The sequence below is a fragment of the Rhineura floridana genome, chromosome 2 (assembly GCF_030035675.1).
Source record: "Rhineura floridana isolate rRhiFlo1 chromosome 2, rRhiFlo1.hap2, whole genome shotgun sequence".
In the NCBI taxonomy this organism is placed as follows: Eukaryota; Metazoa; Chordata; class Lepidosauria; order Squamata; family Rhineuridae; genus Rhineura; species Rhineura floridana.
In genome coordinates, this window is record NC_084481.1 from 45,208,220 (window position 1) to 45,229,447 (window position 21,228).

Below are 21,228 nucleotides of genomic sequence, written 5' to 3' on the forward strand. Positions count from 1 at the left end.
CAGGGTCATTCAGAAGAGCAAAGCAGAGTCTAACAGTCACATCGTCCAATAATCACGTCAAGGTAGTCTATGCAGGATCATAACTGGCAAGGCAAGACCTGTCAGAACCCTGGATAGGTCACTGAGGCAGGTGCCGGTTGGAACTTACCCAGGGAGAGCTGTTGTCTCCCCAGCATGAGGCCTTCTGAAGGTTGACTGGTCTGAACTTGAGACCAGAGTTCAAATCCCCATTCAACCATGAGGCTCATTAGGTGACCTTGGGCCAGACACTGTCTCTTAGCCTACATCTTGAGGCTGTTGGGAGGATAAAATTAGGAGGAGAACTATGTCTGTACACCACTTTATTTTTTAATGCTATATCAATAAATTAATAATTTAAATAAACTTCCTGTTAACTCCACCCCCTCTGAGGAGCTGTTACGTCAAGGCCCATTGTCTCATTCCACAGCAACTGCCTCATGCAATGTGGGAGTGGTCAGACTGCATGAGGGTGAGGCTTTTAGTCTGAGGAGTCAGGTAAAGCTACATCCTCTGGCCTGGACTGTTCTGGAGCAGGGCCAATGACTCCTCAGGTGATGCCTCCTCCCCTTCCTCTGAGCCAGAAGGTGACTGAGGCCAGAGAACATTACCATTTTCTCCCCTGTGGAAAGGCTACAGTGGACAGAGTGATGTTCCTATTGCCAGGTGCATTTCTGCCTTTCTCAGAATAAGATGATGATGATGATGATGATTTAAATTTATTACCCACCTTTCTCCCAACAGTCACAGGGCAAGTCACAACAGTTTTAATACACATCATTAAAAACAACCTACAATCACATCACAAAAAATGGGATGGGTCCTAAAAATAAACATCTCAGGTGTCAAAGGCCAGAGTAAAGAGATGCGTCTTCAGGATTTGCCAAAAACTGTACAGTGAAGTTGCAAGATGCACCGTGGTGGGGAGGGAGTTCCACAACTTAGGGGCTGCCACAAAGAAAGTCCTCTACTGGGCCACGCCCCCAGGCTTCTGAGGAAGGAGGAACTATCAAAAGGGCCCCCTCTGCTGATCTCATCACCTGAAACGGTCTGTAGGGAAGCAGGTGGTCTTTCAGATATTTGAGACCTAACTCAAACTAAGATAAAACCTAAGACAAGACAGAAAGGAATTCTGAGTACTGCAGCCTTCTTGCAGGGCAAGCTTTCCACAAAAATTTAAGCTTCAATAAGTCACTTTGGGTTGCTTTGCAAGAAAAGTGGCATCGACATCATCATCATCATGAATTAGTCTTAAAGATGCCACAGGATTCTTCATTATTTTTGCAATAATGTGGTATATAATTTTGAAACATTGTCTTCCATGTGCCAGCTATCTCTTTTTCCTCTCTCCCTTTAAGGCTGCAGTTCTCTCTGTGCATCAGTCTATAATCCACAAGGAACTTTATTTGGTACAAGAACAATCAAACTTAAAACGATTCACCAAAAACACAGAATTGACTGGACAGCATGAGGCTTACTTTAAACAGTCACAGGATTAGCATGTTTTTGTACGAGGTAACATGAAAACGATGAACTGGAAATTCCCCATGTGAAGGCAAAAGGGCTTCTCAGTTCTTTTTAAAGAAACAATAACACCATACTAGAGGTTGTTTGGGAATGTTTTAAAAAGTATGCAACAGATACATTTATAACATCCTAGCAAGACGGAGTTGGTGGGTTGGTGGTTCCCGAGTTCGGAAAATTGGTCAGTTGCTGGCTTTGGACAGGGTCGTATTCCCTCTGAAAGAGCAGGTCCATAGCCTGGGGGTACTCCTGGATCCATCTTTGTCGCTAGAGGTCCAGGTGACCTCCATGGCTAGGAGTGCCTTTTACCAGCTTCGGCTGGTGAGACAGCTGCGGCTGTTTCTGGACCAGGATAGCCTGACCACTGTTGTCCACGCACTGGTAACCTCCAGGCTGGATCACTGTAATGCGCTCTATGTGGGGCTGCCCTTGAGGTTGGTCCGGAAGCTGCAGCTGGTGCAAAATGCGGCGGCAAGACTGCTCACTGGGGCAGGGTATCACCAACATGTCACCCTGCTGCTGAAAGAATTGCAGTGGCTGTCCGTTTGCTACCGGGCCAAGTTCAAGGTTCTAGTTTTGGTGTACAAAGTCCTATACAGCTCAGGACCAGGATACCTGAAAGACCGTCTTACCCTTTATATACCCAGTCAATCACTGAGCTCTGTAGGTGAGGGCCTCTTGCAGATACCATCTTATCAGGAGGTTCGTTCTGCACAATACAGGAAACAGACCTTTAATGTGGTGGCACCTAACCTGCGGAATTCCCTCCCTTTGAATATTAGGCAGGTGCCATCTCTGTTATCTTTTCGGTGCCTTTTGAAGACTTTCCTCTTTCAACAAGCCTTTTAAGTTGAGACCTATCCCAGTCTGTATCTGTGTTAGAATTGCTTAATATGTTTTTTTAATAATGTTTTTAAAGGTTTTTTTAAAAATGTTTTTAACGCTGTTTTGTTTTAATGTATTTTAAGATCTGTTTTTATGATGTTTCAAAGAGTTTTTAGCGCTTTGTTTGCCGCCCTGGGCTCCTGCTGGGAGGAAGGATGGGATACAAATTAAATAATAAATAAATAAATAAATAAATAAAATAACCTGCTTGGGTCCTACACACATTTCTCTAACAGGAATTCCCATTGAGTCAAATGGAACATAGTCCCAAGTATGAGTGCACAGAACTGCAGCCTAATTTGTGAATAGGGTAGTGTAACATTCCTCATGGATCAAAGGAGACCCATGCCTGCAAGCCTTCCTCCACGGCCTCCCACAAAAAATATCCCTGCTGAGTAGGGTTGCCAGGTCAGAAGCATCCCAAACCCTGAGATTTTAGGGGCGGGCCCGACTGATGTCATGGGGCGGGCCAGAGTGATGTCACAAGGCGGGCCAGAGTGATGTCATTAAGCATGATATATTAAGCATCAACCACAGTTGCTTGGAGCGTACAATTCAAACAAAAACATTTCTCTGATTGGTAATTAAGATAGAAATGTTAGCTAAAACATGGAGCCTGGGTAGGGAACATTTAATCTAGCCTACTTGCTTTCGGCAAGAAGGGTTTAAGTGCCTTCAGGCCAGGCCAGTCACAAGAAGGCCACTGTAGGAAGAAAGAAGCCTAGTGTTGTGGAGATGTTAGATGGGAGCATTCGGGAGTAAAGATGGATGCCCCTGAAGGCTGCAATTCTAAACACACATACTAAGGGACTAAGCCCCCATAGGGACTTACTTCTGAGTAGATATAGTTTGGATTGTACTGTTGTTAAACCTTGACTAGAGATCCTCTGCAAAGACATCCATATCCAAGCAAGGTTGGCAACCCCCTGCCTGGAATGCCCTGCCCTTATCTTTTAATGTGGCTGCTCCAAACTTCTTTACAGATTTGACCCTTCACTTCAGAAAGAGGTCTGAGAAATGAGTAAGAGTAAGAAGATTCTCTACCCTTTCTGTCTGCATAGATGCCCTCATCCTTCCCCTGCGCCCAGCAGAAGCTCTAGGCCAGGCAGGACGCAGTGGCAGCGCATAGAGGACACCCTCCCCTTTCATGGGGTGTATGATTTGTCCTGGCCCAGAGCAGATTTTGGGGTGGGCACCCCCAATTACTTATTTTTCCTGTATGTCTTTTTCTGCTTTGATTTTGTATAGATGCCCTCTTCTGTGCCCTGCGCCCAGCAGAAGCTCTAGGCCAGGCGGAACGCAGTGGGATCTCATAGAGGACACCCTCCCCTTTCCTGGGGTATATGATTTGTGCTGTCCCAGAGCAGATTCTAGGGTGGGTACCCCCAGTTACTTATTTTTTTCTAAGTGTTTTTGTCCATTTTGATTTTGCATTGATGCACCCGTGCATGTCCGGTGCCCAGCAGAAGCTCTGGGCCAGACGGGACGCAGTGGCATCTCATAGAGGACACCCTCCCCTTTCCTGGGGTATATGCTAAAAACATTTTTGTTTAGGCCAGCTTACCCAGACATGTAGAAGCTATTGTGTTTTTTATCTGTTTTTTATCTGTTTTGAACTCATTGTTGGTTTTATTATTTTGAATGTTTTTAAATACCTGTCTTTAACTGTTTTTGCCAATAATTTTATTGTTTTAATTCCTTCTGTAAACCACTTTGAGATTTTTTATAATAAAGTGGTATATACAGTAAATTATGTACATAAATACATAAATAATGTTGTGGTGTATATCTCTTGAACCAGACCACCTAGAAACTTAATCTTTTAAAAAAATGAAAGCTGAGAGTCCAGAGATTGAGGTGACTCAGTTGGAGACCCAGAGAGGACCCGAAAAATCTGAAGTGTCTGGGCAAAAACCAAAGACCTAGCAACCCTAATGCAGCACCAACACCAAGCTCACAAGCTCATTGTCATTACCAAACAAGTTTAGTTCATGAAGAATTAGAACACAGGGACTGACCACAGGTGAAATTAGGCTGTAGCTATAAGCAAAGTCAAGCTTTTGAGTCTGGAATTTCCAGGAATCTCTCCAAAAAGGGATAATTCAACAGATTAAACTTCATTCATGTAAATTAATAAACTCTCTGGATGGAGGCAGAGTGAGGGGAAAAGTCATTTCCCTTCTCCTGTCATAGGCCTCCTGTCTTCTCCACCAGGGAATTGGCTGGCATTATGTGCCTCTTCCTCCCAAATGCCCCATCTAGAAATGTGACTGCCCCACCTAACAGGGAAGGCTGGCTACAGGGCTGGCTGTAAGTATACTTAGCATCCAGAATTGGTGGTTCCATTAGTGATGCCTGCCTGATGCCTTTATTTTGAAAGTGCATCACAATAAACATAGAACATCATCAATGCTTCTTATTTACTGTCACTCCAGTTCCACAGTCCTTGAAAGAACACATATCACTAACTCCACTATATCCTTAAAAAAAATGACACAAACTTGCCTGCAGCACCACTGCTAAGAGTGCCACAGCCTAAATCCTGAGGGTGCCTCAGCTGTAAGTAGTCGCATTGATTCCCTACAGCCCAAGAGTTGTATGAACCTGTCATGTAAATGTTCTCTTAACCAACTTGCTTGCATATGAATAGTGTAAGCAACACTCTGCTCTATAATAAATGGCTCTCTGAGAGGTTTCACAAGCCAGGAAAATTTAAACCAAGATCAAAGCGATGGATCTTGACGTGATGCACTTGTATGAGTCCCATTAGCATTAACAAATAAAGGGGAAAGTGCAAATCTGAGTGCCACCACTTTCACCAAAATGAAATAGGGAATAAGGGTCCTAACCAGTAACAAACTGACTGCTACTGATAATAAGATGCTGGAGCAAACAGAATTCTTTTTTATGTTTTGTATTTGCTGCTCCCTCTTACAAAACTCATATTCATGAGCTTACCATCTAGATTTGAAGGAAGGAAGGAAGGAAGGAAGGAAGATTTTTGAATTTGCCTAGCTGTGCTCAGCTGAATTTATCCTACCCCTGTAGGATGCTCCCAGGAAAAATTGTATAAATGATACTGAATCTACATGGATAAAATATATTAACAGCACCATCCTAGACATGTACACTTGCAAGTAAGTCCCACTGTATTCAATGGGTTTTACTCCTTTGAAAGTGTGCTTAAGACTGAAAGTTGTTAACTATATACATCTTATCTCAGAAGTAAGCCCCACTGAATTTAGAAGGACTTGTTGCCAGGTGAGTTTATATGGTATTTCAGTCTCAAGGAATGTTGTACCTATTCCTAACTCATGCTAAATTACACATAAGGTTATGTGAATAAACCCACATGTAAAGTATAGAAACATACACACAACTTGTCTCCCTCACCCTATATTTAACCCTGCCCACATGACGCAAGAACTGTGTAGTTATAATTCAGTACCACATTACATTAATGTTTAACAACACAAAAAAGGGCATTTGGCTAATTTCATGGAGAGCCTCCTCTACCACTCTATATGTTTCAGAAGATCCAGATGATTTATATCAAGAGAAAATAATCCCCCAAATCTGCTGTTATAATTATCTTAAATGTAAATATATGGCTCTCCAGACCTCTTTGTTTGGCTCTATGGACTCCCCCATGGTCACACCCTCTCTCGCCAGGCCACAGCCCTCACTGGCCCTGCTCTGCATTCTCCCTGAATGCCTTTGCCAGGCTGGAATGAGTTCTTGAACTGAGGTGATGTCTTTTGCTTGCCTGGATGGAAAGATGGGGGGGGTGTAGAACCCTGTTGGCTTTTACATGGGTGGAATGTAGCCTACTTACAAAACAAAGAGCCACATTCATCACTCCACTCACTTTTGCTTCTCTGACCGCACCCACCACTAGCATTCCCCCCCCCAAAAAAGTTGCCCATAGGGGACTGCAGCAATTAGGCTGAAAAAAATTCAGCATTCAAGATTAGTGCAATGTTTGATATCTGGTTAATTGAACCAGCTTCCAGAAGGGTAGCCATGCAGACAGACAGCACTCTTCTGCTGTCATTTTGTGTGTTCCCTCACTAGTACCTTAGCTCAAAAGGCTACATTTTATCTGGAAAGAATCCAGCAAACTAGGATCAAAATACATTTGAACATTTTCTGCTGAATCTGTCTGTTGAAATGGATGGTGTGTCAACACCCTCCTCTACACATTAGCATGGAACCTACTGAAATTGTCTTCCTCTGGTTCCTAATCTAGTCAAAGCAATTCCATATCATCCGGCTATGGAGAGCCTTACATTTCAAGCATCCTTTGGAACAGAAATGGGGACCCTCCGGCAATGGACTAAATTAGGCCTGCCAGGGTCCTAATTTCTCCCACAAGATTGTTTTCTCCCAGCCACACCCTCTTGCCCCACATCTAAAGTCATATGGTGTCTCCACATCTGCTTTACAAGAAATACTTTAAATTCCATCTATGTCTAGATCTTTGGTAAGCGGGATGTTTACTCTGAACATGACTAACATTGGATGTGGCAATTACATTAAAGCTTTTATGGAAACCACTTAGAGGTTTTGATGATTAAGTGGTTGCTGCCCTGGGCTCCTGCTAAGAGGAAGGGCAGGATATAAATAAATAAATCCTATTAAATAAATATATTTGTCACAGTAAATGGAAATGGACCGCCTTCAAGTCGATTCTGACTTATGGCGCCCGTATGAATAGGGTTTTCATGGTAAGCGGTATTCAGAGCTGGTTTACCATTGCCTTCCTCTGAGGCTGAGAGGCGGTGACTGGCCCCAGATCACCCAGTTAGCTTCATGGCTATGTGGAGATTCAAACCCTGGTCTCCCAGGTCATAGTCCAACACACTAACCACTACACCACACTGGCTCTCATATTTGTCACAGTAACCATTCACAAAACAGTGCTGATAATAACACAAACATCCTGGTATAACAAAGGGTCTACTCTGAGTATGATATAGTTTGAGTATCACCCAAAGACTGTACTTTTTGCATTTAATTTCCCTGACCTCACTGCTTAAAATTTCCCCTCTTCTACAATCATGTATATATATACTTGCTAACTTGGGAGAACACTTCATTCATCTGATGAAGTGGACTCCAGTCCACAAAAACGTATACTATATTATGAGTGCAATAACATGCTTTGTAATTGAATGTTTTGATTCCACTGGGCTATTCTCAGTCCTAACTTGTATAAGTCAGAAAAAGTCACTAAAATAAATCCTTTCCCTTGTTTGATGCACATATATCTACCCTACATATTTGTGGATCAGGTCTTTCAGACTTCTTTGTTGCTATAATTGGACATAGAGGGACACCAGATGATAGCGTATCTGGATGATATACCCGCCCCCAAAGGCCTGGACATCAAACTGTCTGACCAAGAAGTCCTGAATCATAATCTCAAATGCACGGATATCCAAGAGTAAATAAAATATACTTTGAACAAGCTCAGAGGCACTCTTCTTTTCAAATTGCATTTCATCTTCCAAAACCGAGCCCTGGCAAAGAAACCAGGTTCCAAGGCTAAGCCCAAACTCATGCTTAATCCAAAATCTTGTTCTTCAATTATTTTGAGACTCACACGCTAAGGAAGTAGTAGTAAGTGAATTGGCAGCAATTAAGCCTTCCATTCCAAAGCAGCAAATGAAGTTTCAGGTCGGAGGGTCTGCCAGATGAAGGCAGTGCATGCCACATCAAAACAGAAAACTGCCAGAGCATTAAACAAGACTTTAGCTTTTGTTTACCTCAACCTGATAAATCTTGATCGTCTCTGTTTCCTGCCTTTGACTGCTTTGTTCTCATCTTTCCTGCTAAGAGTTTACAAAACAGCAGCTATTGAACAGGAAGATAAGCAGTGTACCTATTTGTTTAATAACATCAAGGGAGAAAAACTGCTGGTTCATATATTTCATTGTTAAGTTGCTCAAAAGGATCAAAATACCAATTAACTTGCTGGCTTACAAAAATCTTTGATATCCTCAGATTTACTGACATTTCAAAACTCTAGTTCATACTTGCCTAATGGCTTTTTTTGATTAGGAACAAAGAAGTGCCAATCTGTTTAGCATTTGAACTGTTTTTCTCAAGTGTTTCTATGTATTTAATTACTTAGTATCTAACATACTTAACTAGTCAGGATGAAAAGTTAGATTTTCCATGCCATGGACAAATGCTTCAAATGTTATATTATTTTATAGATATTCTGCAAGGCGGATTACAATGAAAATGACAATACTAAATACAAAACAGCCTTAAATTAAAATAAAATCATAGACATCAAACTGCAAACAGCCATTTCAATAGTCAGCCAGCTCAACTCTGAAAGGCATGTGGTGCAGTGTTAGTGTCAATAGAATTGGGGAGACTCCAGTTCAAAGCCTTACACATCTCCATGAAGCACTCTGGTGACTTATGCTAGTCACTTTCCCAGCTTAAAGTGGCCATTTTGCATCATGTTTCCCCATAGCCCTCTCCAGTCTTCACTGTTACTGGAGAACCAGGAGCCAGAATATTTATTTAATACATTTATTTCTATCCCACCTTTCCTCCCTCTCCATGTTATCCCTAAGGTGGTGTACATGGTTCTCCTCCCTCTCCATTTTATCCTCTCAGCAACCCTATGAGGTAGGTTGGGCTGGCCCAAGGTCACCCACCAAGCTTCATGGCTGAATGGGAATTTGAACCCTACTCTCCTGGGTCCTAATCCAACCACTACATTAGATTGGCTGTGTGGATGAAGAGATGTCCCTGTCCACAGAATGAAATAGAACCCTGTTATCTGGCCCTGCTTGTTAGGTAGCACACTTCTTTATAGCTACTGAGATCCTTGAAAGAGCAGAAATTGGAGAAAAGTACATTCATCCCTGTCTTCTTTTAAATCAAGGTTAGGCAACCTTTTTTCTGCCAAAGGTCACATTCTTTCAGTGATAATCAGGTAATACTGACAGTGGGTAGGGAAACTGTCACAAATGGGCAGGTTCAGAGGGAAAATGGCTGGAGCCAGAACCAAAAATTGCACCCCTTTTACCTTTCTCTTTTTGTCACCCCCTTTCTCTCTCTCTTTCTGCCACCCCCTTTTCTTAATGGGAAAATTCCAACCTTCATATACAGGAGACCATTCTTCACATACAGAGAAATCATAGGGTGAACCTGAGACTACCATTTCATACTGCAGGTGGAGGATTTTATGTTTGATTGTTCTGGCATGTAAAAAAATGTTTACACATAGAAAAACATGTTATGGAGAAGACTTAGCTACACTAATTCTTTCTGACATGCCACTATCATACATGCAGGTAGCTCTTTGCTCACATGAGGCACATTCCAACAGACAATTCTCACCTGCATTCTAAAGTGGTAGTCTCAGGACCCATGTGAGTTCTCTACATGTACAGATCAGCCTGCAATCCCACTGAATGGATACTCTAAAGGCTCATGCTTACATTATCAAACAACTAAATGGCTTACCTTTTCACAAACTCATCAAACAGAATGCGGTGAGAATACCCTTGTCTACGTATGTTGATAGTCTCTAGAATACCAGTATAGCGCAGTTGCACTAAAACTCTCTCCTGAGAAAATTTCAGTGCCTCCCGGTCATCATTGGGTTTAATGCAGCGAACAAAATGAGGCTGTCCAATCACCATTTTGGACAACAGATCCATCAGAGAATACTGAGAAAAGATAAGCAAAATAAAACAAAACTCAACGAGGCCCCTTCCTTTTAAAGGAATTCTAGGTATTCTTATTCCAGTCACATCTAAAAAGCAGTATTAACAAACCGTACTTAACAAACAAGAAAGTAAGTTAGAAAGAAAAGATACATAAAACTGTAAATGAGATTCCAAGGTGAATTCAAGGATTCCTTCTGAAATCAGCCTCATTCTTTCTCATCACCTAGTGAAGCAAAAGCTGCAGGAAAAAAGTTCTCTTTTTAAGCCTTTTCTTTTTACAGCTGATACACATGTATCTGGAAGTAAATCCCGTTGAACTCACTGAGTTCAACTGGGTGGCTTACTTCTGAGAGTACACATGTATAGAATTGCACTTTATGTCTCTTCTGAAGGCAACTGATTTAGCGAAAAAATTCCCTGAACCACTCTTGTCTCTACACTAGCCTCACTACAGCTGTTTTCTCATGGCCATCTAACTCTCCCCAATTCTACTAAAATGATTAGAACATTTCCTGACCTGTCTGTCCATTTCTGTCTTGTCCATCTAAAGGAATCCCTTCAGGTAGGGACACTACATACTCTGCATGGTGTCTGGCATGGTGCCAACACTATATAAATGTCAAAGTGATGTAGCAATAAAGTTATAATAATAATGGACTGCCTTCAAGTTGATCCCGACTTATGGCGACCCTGTGAATAGGGTTTTCATGGTAAGCGGTACTCAGAGGGGGTTTACCATTGCCTTCCTCTGAGGCTGAGAGGCCGTGACTGGCCCAAAGTCACCCAGTGAGCTTCATGGCTGTGTGGGGATTCGAACCCTGGTCTCCCAGGTCGTAGTCCAACACTTTAACCACTACTCCACACTGGCTCTCGCAATAAAGTTATAGTGCCCTATTATAATTTAGACTGTATACCCTGAAATAGGAAGCCACAGTTTGCCTCTTCATGTTGGTTGTTTCCTCAGGGTGCCTCATAATCTCCATGGTGTCGACCTGGAAACACAAGTCAGAAATGCATGATGTTTAGAGCCATTTACTACCTAATCCTCAATATAAGTTTCCCAAGACTGTTATCATCCATTGACTGCATCATCAAGTTTTCTGCACCCACCCTAAGTGTGGAAGGAGGTTTCTGACTCCAAGAGGAATTGTCTACCTGGCAACTGCCAGCACCTCGAAATTTCCTCATACCCATGTGTCCTGTTAATGCTCTCTGAGATCAACATAGGGTGCCTCTTAATGACATCTTATGTGTGTGCATCAGAAACAGATGGCAAGGGTACAGAGAGGTGTTCCCAGAGGCTCCCCCTTTTCTATCTGAAAATTCACCAAAGTCACAGCCTGAAGTCCTTTTGAAAGGATTGAAAGACCTACCTGCTAAACACTAGCAAAGTTCTTCTCTCAGCCACATGGGGGAAGGAGTGTGTGAGCCTAAAGCTTTATTCTAGGCTGTTCATATAAAACCATGGTTTAGAGTTATGGTGAACCAACCTAAAATGTGTCAACTACCCTAACTTAGGGGTGAGCAACCATTTTGTCCTCAAGGGTCACATGCAATGATGGGTGGTAGATTGGGAGCTGCATGTAGATTTGGTGGGGCTGTTGCTGGGTTCCCCCTCTCACAGACACACACAAACTGACACACAGGCTCCCACAGACAGACAGCATTCATGGAATCATCCCCACCCTCCAACCTCCCACCTTTCCACATGTGTGCTCCTCAGCTGTTCCCAGCACCCATCAGGTAGGCAGCTGGAAGTGGGGAGGTGCTGTGGTGGGATCACTCCCTCTCTGCCCAGCTGATTAGCGCAGGGAACAGTTGAGGAGCATTCCCAGTGGAGAACTTCTAGCTATTCCTAGGCTAATCCACTGAGAAGCACAGAGTGGGGAGGGATAAGCTGGGAAACAGGGAGGTGGCCTGCAGTCAGCTGCGTTCCACATGCGGCCCATGGTGCTCTGGCCCAATTGAAAAGGGTGCTCTACCTCAAGCTGTACAGAAGTGAATATGGGGGATAGCATCGCTTGGTGGGTTGCAGCCATGATAAATAAAAGGGCAGACACCTCTACTGTTCCCACATCACCCTTGTCACTGAACACAAACGCATTTTCCTGTTTATTACTTTTTTTTATTACTCCATGTCACTAGTTGGTTCCTGCTGCCAAATTGCACCTACTCTCCATAAAAACCTTCTGAGCGTTCAACACTGTATATAGGTAGCAACAAGTACACTGCTCATTACACGTCCCAGTTATGCTGTCACTACAGCTGTTCTTTATTTTTTTAAAAAAAATATCAAAGCTGACTTTGTGAATTAAAAAATATCATCCCCCTGGTTAGCAATCAAAAGCGACTTTGTTCTGTTGCATCACACAGTTCAACAAAATTAGAGAAAACAATCTGCCCTCTGTTCACATGGTGCAATAGAAACATTTTAGCACTCACACACACGCATACACACACGGTCTGTGGCAGTTCTCCATCTGCTGTGAACAGGTGGCATTTGTGTATTAAACTAAGAACATTTGAACCAGAGAATAGCGGTTTCAGCGCCTGCATTCTAAGCAGCGGTGTTTCTATCCTATTCCTGATCAAGGCTGATATTTTCAAAGGGGCTACAAGCAGAGGCAGAAAAAAGGCTGCTGTTCCCAAGACAGTAATTGCGGGCCTTACCTTGAGGAGATACTTAGGAGACTGCATGCAAAACAGAAAGGAGACAGAACTGCTAAGCAGCATTACAGCAGATATAGATAGAATGGGGTGAATTTTAAGATCAGGCTTTGATATGATGCACTAGGCAAGATAGTAAAAACAAAATGTCATGCTTTCATAATCTGTAACAGCTGCTGCTTCTCACTCCAAATAGTGAAAATGTGTTAAAATGGCCTTGAAATTACTATCTGAAGAGAAATGTACGGGGCTAAAAAAAAAAAAAGATTGCAGACAAAAGCCCTACAATGTAGCACAAGGGGAAAAAAATACTGCATCAGCACAGAGCATTTCAAACATTTCAGGAGGTCATATCACCAAGCAAATATCAGTCTTCTGCTTATTATTACAGGGATGTCCACAGGGAAAGATGGGAGGGAGGCATTTCAGAACTCTCTTATCAGGCAGAATTTTTTAACCATTCTAACTAATTTTCCTCTTCAGAGAAGAGAGGGGCTAAATCCCGGTTGCTGGAGTCTGGGGGATAGAAAGGACTTTTGAAGCAGATGTTATTAACAGATGACAGATTATGATGATAATCTAATATTTTTATTGTTAACATTATTATCATTATTGTTAATAATAATACTATAATAATATATAATAATTATATCATCTAACATAACAACGACACCTGCATCTCAGTTTCTTCCCCCAGATGCAAGCAACCAGGAATCTTTTCCCCGCCCTCCTTTGAAGAGAAAATTAGATAGAAAATTAAGAAATGTATGGGTTAGAGAAAAGTACAGTTTTAAGCAAAGCCCTGAGTGTGAAAGTAGGCATTATGGACAACCCAGAGGTACCAGCAAAAATGGCAGCTCTATGTCTGGTTCCCCCTCCCTCGTGTAATATTGAGTGAAATTCACTGCAAGATATGATCTCATCACACTGTGAGTTTTGAGGTGTTACTATTAACTGTATATAAAGCTCTCAATAGCTTCGGGCCATGCCTTCCCCCATATGTGTGCAGTCGACTGCTTCAATCTACAGATCTGGCACTTTTACAAGTGTCTCTTAATATTATTGAGAGAAATCACTCTTTTAGGGTGGCAGCACCTATTCTCTAGAACTCTCTGCCTATTGATATTAGGCAGTTGCCTTCATCGTACAGTTTTCATTGTCTGCTAAGAGGTTTTTAGGCGTACAATTTTATCATGTGTATTGGTTTTTAAAACTTGATTTTATCTATATTTATATAATTTTATTGTTTGCTGTTTTTAAAGTCTGTTTTTATTGCAGAGGTAGTGGTTAGTGTATATTATTTAGGTAAACCACAGATTGTTTTTATTAAGTGGTATATAAATCATGCTATATAAAAGAAAAAATACAATAAATAAAAACTGCCAGTGACAGGCAGCACTGTGGAGTTGAGGCAAGGAAATTCATAGCATGAAGACAGTATCACATCATGCGTTGAGTTTCACTAGCTGTATTAACAGGAGAGAGTGGGAGAGCATCTGTGACGGCTAATTCACCTGGGCTATTGGGTAGATATTTGTATATCCCAGTCTAGGTGATTCCTAAGAGACAGTGTTTGGGCATTTCCTGCCATACTCAGCAGAGCTGGATATGAGAAAAAGAAAATACAGAGATGGATCTTGTGAAAAGGCCCTAAAAAAGCTTAGGGCTGTACCTGGTTTCTGCTAGGGTTGCCAGGTCAGAAGCATCCCAAACCCTGACATTTCAGGGGCAGGCCCTAATGATGTCATATGGGGTGTGCCCTAGTGATGTCATAGGGGGCAGGCCCTAGTGATGTCTTTAAGCATGATACATTAAGCATCAACCACAGTTGCTTGGAGCATACTACGCAAACAAAAACAATTCTCTGATAGGAAATTAAGATAGAAAGCTAAATAAGGGTGTTTCCAGGTCCAGCTGAAGCGATGGGATCATTCCTTCTCAGCTGCTTAGACAGCCTGGGTAAGAAATATTTAATCTAGCCTACTTGCTTCTGGCAAGAAGGGTTTAAGTGCCCTCAGGGCAGGGCAGTCACCAGAAGCCAATTGTAGGAAGAAAGCCTAGTGCTGTGGAGATGTTAGATGGAAGCACTCAGGAGCACACTTACTAAGGGACTAAGACCCATAGAACTCAACAGGACTTACTTCTGAGTAGATATTGTTAGGATTGTGCGGTTGACTAGGGATTCTCTGCAAAGATATTCATATCAAAGCAGGGTTGTCATCCCTATACCTGGAATGCCCTGTCTGCGTTTTAATATGGCTGCTCCAAACTTCTTTACAGACTTGACCCTTCACTGCAGAGAGAGGTTTGAGAAATGAGTAAGAGTCAAGAAGATGCTCTACTCTTTCCTGCCTACTCTGTGTGCTGCTATAAACTCACTTTGACTGCCAACCCAATTCCAGTGAGTAATAATTGACAGAGAGAAAATGCACATGGTTTGGTCTACCTTCACAGACAGTAGATTGGGAACAACAGCAATTGAAGCCACATTTCCTAGTATGTGAATTCTCTTTTACACTATTGGGCAAGAAACAAACCATCATGCAAATAACAAGGTGCATCATAAGTGGGTTTAAGGGGGTTGAGATGACCACATGGAACCACTGTTGTTGCTTCAATGAATGTAAGGGAGTGCGGTCAAAGGTAAATGAAATGAAAATAGAAGAAAAACAAAAGACAGTGATGATTTTCTAAATGCAATACCGTACCAACCACAACAAGATTCCTGTGAGTAAGACAAAACACTTAGCATCTCACAACCAGTCAGGGTTCCTATCCAAAACTAAAAAAACTTGGTAGCCAGTCAGCCAGGCAAGGTCACAGAAATCACCATGCAGCACAACCTGACCCGGGGGCTACAGTTGGTGCAGAATACTGAGGCACGACTGCTGACATGAGTGACACCCTATCAGCACATGCCTCTGCTCTGAAATCTGTACTGGTTGCCACCAGGCCAAGTTCAAGGTGTGCCTTCCATGTTATGGGTTCCACATAGTACATGTTCTGCTCTTGTAAGAAATCAATCCTTTAGTGTGGCAGCGCCTACGCTTTGGAACTACCAGCCTATTGACATTAGGCAGGCACCTTCATTGTACTCATTTTGGCACCTGCTAAAAAAAATTTGTTTAGACAAGCCTACCTGGCATGTGCAAGCTATTGTGTTTTTTTACTGTTTTTAACTCATTGTTGGTTTTATTATTTTGAATGTTTTTAAATACCTGTCTGTTTTTGCCAATAATTTTATTGTTTTAATTCCTTCTATAAACTGCTTTGCAGTTTTTTACAATAAAGCAGGATATAAATGTTGTAAATAAAATACATAAATAAATTTTGGAGTCACTGTGGCCCTTGGGTCTCTTTCCACTTTTAGGAACAAAGGAATCTGCCTTATACCGAGTCAGACCATTTGATACCATCTACCTCAGTACTGATGACATGGACTAGCATTGGCTGTCTAGGATTCTAGGCAATAGTCTTTTCCAGAAATTGAATTTTGGACCTTTGCATGCAAAGCATGTGCCCTACCACTGAGCTGCAGTCCTGTTTAAAAAAGTATCTTTTAAATTTGTTCTTTTCAATTCATTAATGAATGGACAGGATACTGGGGCAGATCCACACCATTCATTTAAAGCACATTCAGCATATGTTTGAAGCACATGAATCCCACTACAGAATTCTGGGAACTGTAATTTGTTAAGGGTGGTGGGAACTATAACTGTGAGGGGGAAACTACACTTGCCAGGATTCTTTAGGGGAAATCATGCTCTTTAAATGTGAGTTAGATGTACTTTAAATGTACAATGTGGATCTACATTACTTCATAAACTTTGCCTGCATATAAATCATTTTAATTAAATTTTAAAATGGAAATCAGCTACAAAGTTGACTGGGTGACCATGGGCTATGCAACATCTCTCAGCTTAATCTACCCTTCACAATGAAAACAACAGGGGAAGACCATGGCCACCCCAAAGAAGAAGGGTATGCTTAAAATGTAGAGGAAATAATAATTTACAACCATAATGTGAAATCAGATGCATATCAAGACATAGTATGAAGAAATATTTATATAAGCATGAATGTCAAAGATGTTTATTATTTACACAACCTGTAAAGATATTTCTAATGTAATCCTATGCATCTTTACTCAGAAGCAAGTCCCAATGTATTCAATGGGGCTTACTCAGGTAGGGAAGCATGCACAGGACTGCAATTCTGTGATAAGGAACTTCACTCACCCAATTTCAGAATCATGCCACTAAGCTATTTTGCAACTGTTTTATGGTTACTGGATTTTAAATGGCTTTATTTCTTGTTGTGAGCTGCCTTGGTTTCCAACCGTACCTCACCGAGTTGTTGGAAATATTCCATATACACACACTGAAGATGTAAAAATACATACACTCCATATAATAGTTTATTGTCAAAACCAATTGGCCATTGCAGAACTTTTTTTTTTAAGTATTAGTTTCTTGCCAAATAAAAGCAGTGACACCTAAGCAAGCCCTGCTTAACTGCTTAAAAAACAAAGGATCAGAGGAGGAGAGAAAGATTTACAACACAATCCTTTGCTATGTTCACTCAAATTCCCATTGATTTTCAGCACAATCCTAACTATCTACTCAAAAGTAAGTCCTACTGAATTCAGTGGGGTTAACTCCCGGGTATGTGGAATTAGCATTGCAGCTTTACTCCCAGCTTTTACTCCCAGAAAAGCTTCATATTGGGAAGGTTTTCAAAACAAGTTATGAATAAGACAAATAAACTGCCCTCTTCAACAGACTGGAAAAATTTAAACTTGTTTGACTCCTTAATTAGAAAAGTATAACACTGAAGCATGTACACTTTTAAAAACTTCTGTTCAAAAATTATTTGAAAGATAAAATGTATAATATCCCATTTTTGCAAGTAATTAAAAAAACCCTGCGTGTACACTTTTATTATAATTATAACTAAAATTGTTTACTGTGTATGCCCACCAAGATCAGAACCAAGTCCCAATCCTGTATGGAGAAAGTACTGTTTATGTTGCTGAAACCTATATATTTACTGAATTCCTGATGTGAGACAAGCAGGAAAAGGAAACTGTTCTCAGAGCTTGAAAAGGGGGTTAGCTATTGCCTGGGGTTCAACAAATCTTGTCAATTGCAACCCTGACTTCACTTATTGGCTAAAAAAGTGAAAGGGCAGGGATTAAAGTACCCAGTGCTAACAGAAGTTGCGGGGGGGGGAGCTGGCATTTTGGCTTATATCTTGAACCAAACCACCTAGAAAATATTTTTTTAAATGAAAGCTAACAATCCGGAAATTAAGGTGACTCACCCAGAGACCCTGAGAGGACCCCCAAAAACTGGAGTCTCCAGGTAAAAATCAGAGACCTGGCAACCATAGTTTCTGCCAAACCGCTAGTCTAACTCAATAAGCAAAAAACTGGTCTAGACAGGCTTCCTCAAGCCTCCACTTTTGACATTTAGCTAGCTTATGATAGGTGATGTGGATTTCTTTGGGGAGGGGACCTAAAGGCCTATGTTTGATGCTGACAAACTAATGAATCATTCCCAAGAGGAAGGTTACAAATTAATCCTCCTGTGTGCAACTAAAAGGGAAATACAAAAAGCAAATGTATGGTGGAAAAAGATTATGATGATCAAAAGAGAGATTTTCCTGCCAATGGGGCGGGGGGGTGTTTAGCAAAACCTGATAATTAAAAAAAAATAATTTTGTAAAGTATAATTGAACAAAATTAAATGATTAGGATTTTACAAATGAACAGTTTCAGTGACAAATTCAAAGAAAACACTGAACAATAAGAAAAATATATCATCTAGCTTTAATATAGAATTATCCCTATCTCGATAATAGCTGCTGTATTGTAAAACAAATACACTCACTTAACATAAACCAAGTGGATGTACATCAGTTAAGGAACTGGCATGCTGTCTCAACGTAGTACATTACAGATCACCTTTCAAATATGCAAACAAAGGCATTAGGTGTGTACAGACCTTGATATGGCCTGCACTAAGCTGTGGGGGCAAAGACCTGGATGCAGCTGTCACTCTCGCTCTTGCCTGAGCCAAGTTACCTGTTTAAAAAGAGAGAAAGAGAGGAATGGAAGCAAAAATTTAGACAATGGGCAGAAAGACTTCATGACCTCCATGACAGCCATGGGGCTGTCTCAATTTGTTACTGGCCCTATGCATATCTCAGGACACACTCTAGACTTGATTTTTGCCACTGGATTAGGGGATGGTGATCTGGGAGTGAGGGATTTTACATCTATTCCTTTGTCATGGACAGATCACCGCCTATTGAGGTTTAGACTCACAATGTTTTCTCCCCTCTGCAAGGGTGGAGGACCAATTAAGATGGTCCGTCCCCGGAGACTAATGAATCCTGAGGGTTTTCAGAAGGCTCTAGGGAGTTTTCCGGCTGATAAAACTGACGCTCCTGTCGAAACCCTGGTCACTCTGTGGAATGCGGAAATGACCCGGGCAGCTGACGCGATCGCCCCGATGCGCCCTCTCCTCTGCAGAGCTCAGTTGGCTCCTTGGTTTACCCCGGAGCTAAGAGTGATGAAGCAAGAAAGGAGACGGCTTGAGTGCAAATGGAGACGAACTCCCGACAGCTGTAACCATACACTTGTGAAGGTCTCTACCAAGCTCTATGTGAAGGCGGTGAGGGCAGCAAAGAAGCAGTACTTTGCTGCCTCCATTCAGTCATCTTCTAACCACCCAGTGGAACTTTATAAAGTTGTTCAGGGACTTTTACACTCTGGTCCTCAGAATGCAATAATACCATCAACAGCCCACTGTAATGAGTTTGCGAGACACTTCCAAGATAAGATCATGAACATCCGCCGGGACCTTGACTCCAATATTGTAGCAGTTGAACCTAATGAGGTGTCCGGAGCACAGTCCTGTCCTGTTTTATTGGATGAATTTCAGTTGGTACAGCTCGAGGATGTGGACAAGGTGCTTGGACAGGTGCGGGCGACCACTTCTGCTCTGGATCCTTGCCCCTCGTGGCTAACAAAAGCTAGCAGGAATGGAACAGCCGGCTGGGCCAAGGAGGTGATCAATGCCTCTTTACGAGAGGGAGTGGTACCACTCTGCCTGAAACAGGCGGTGGTGAGACCGCTCCTAAAAAAACCCTCCTTGGACCCTGACGACCTTGACAACTATAGACCGGTAGCAAATGTTCCATTCCTGGGCAAGGTTCTAGAGCGTGTGGTCGCTCGCCAGCTCCAGGCTCTCTTGGATGAAATTGATTATCTGGATCCATTTCAATCGGGCTTTCGGCCGGGGTTTGGTACAGAAACAGCCTTGGTCGCCCTGTATGATGACCTCTGTCGGGAGAAAGACAGAGGGAGTGTAACTCTGTTGGTTCTCCTTGATCTCTCAGCGGCTTTTGATACCATCGACCATGGTATCCTTCTGGGGCGACTTGCAGACTTAGGAGTTGGAGGCACTGCTGGGCAGTGGCTGTGCTCCTACCTCGAGAATCGTCTCCAGAAGGTGGTGCTTGGGGAGCATTACTCGAGTCCCTGGGAATTCCAATATGGGGTCCCGCAGAGCTCAGTTCTGTCCCCCATGCTCTTTAATATCTATATGAAGCCGCTGGGTGAGGTCATTAGGAGATTTGGAGTGCAGTTCCAGCAATATGCTGATGATACTCAGCTCTACTTCTCCTTCTCATCTTCTTCAGGTGAGGCTGTCAATGTACTAAACCGCTGCCTGGCCACGATAATGGACTGGATGAGAGCTAATAAACTGCGACTCAATCCTGACAAGACTGAGATGCTGTTGGTGGGGGGGCTCTCTGCCCAGATGGTTGATATCCGACCTATCCTAGATGGGGTTACACTCCCCCTAAAGGAGCAGGTCCGTAGTTTGGGGATCTTATTAGATCCGCTCCTGTCTCTGGAGGCTCAGGTAGCCTCGGTGGCACGGAATGCGTTCTACCAGCTTCGGCTGGTAGCCCAACTACGACCCTATCTGGACAGGGAGAACCTAGCCACAGTTATCCATGCTCTGGTAACCTCTAGATTGGACTACTGTAATGCACTCTATGTAGGGTTACCTTTGAAGACGGTTCGGAAACTTCAGCTGGTGCAGAATGCTGCGGCCAGAGTTCTTACTTGGACTAAAAAATCTGACCATATAACACCTGTCCTGGCCCAACTGCACTGGCTACCAATATGTTTCCGGGCCAGATTCAAAGTGTTGGTTCTTACCTATAAAGCCCTTAACGGCATCGGACCGCAATACCTGATGGAATGCCTCTCCCGCTATGTACCTACCCGTTCGCTACGCTCGACGTCGAAGGCCCTTCTCCGGGTCCCAACTCATAGGGAGGCCCGGAGAGCAATAACTAGATCTAGGGCCTTCTCATTGGTGGCCCCCGAATTATGGAACGCCCTCCCTGACAAGATACG

At 42.5% G+C, this 21,228-nt stretch overlaps 1 protein-coding gene across 1 annotated transcript in view; it reads right to left on the reverse strand.

Annotated features, from left to right (window-relative positions):
• MYO3B (myosin IIIB) overlaps nt 1–21,228 on the reverse strand; it is a 357,902-nt gene that overhangs the window by 127,206 nt on the left and 209,468 nt on the right. Inside the window, exons 22-25 of the mRNA XM_061608529.1 lie at nt 18,797–18,876; nt 12,795–12,815; nt 11,039–11,116; nt 9,919–10,124 (exon numbers count right to left, since the gene is read on the reverse strand). Coding sequence (XP_061464513.1) covers nt 9,919–10,124; nt 11,039–11,116; nt 12,795–12,815; nt 18,797–18,876 — 385 coding nt within the window. The remainder of the gene's footprint in view (nt 1–9,918; nt 10,125–11,038; nt 11,117–12,794; nt 12,816–18,796; nt 18,877–21,228) is intronic.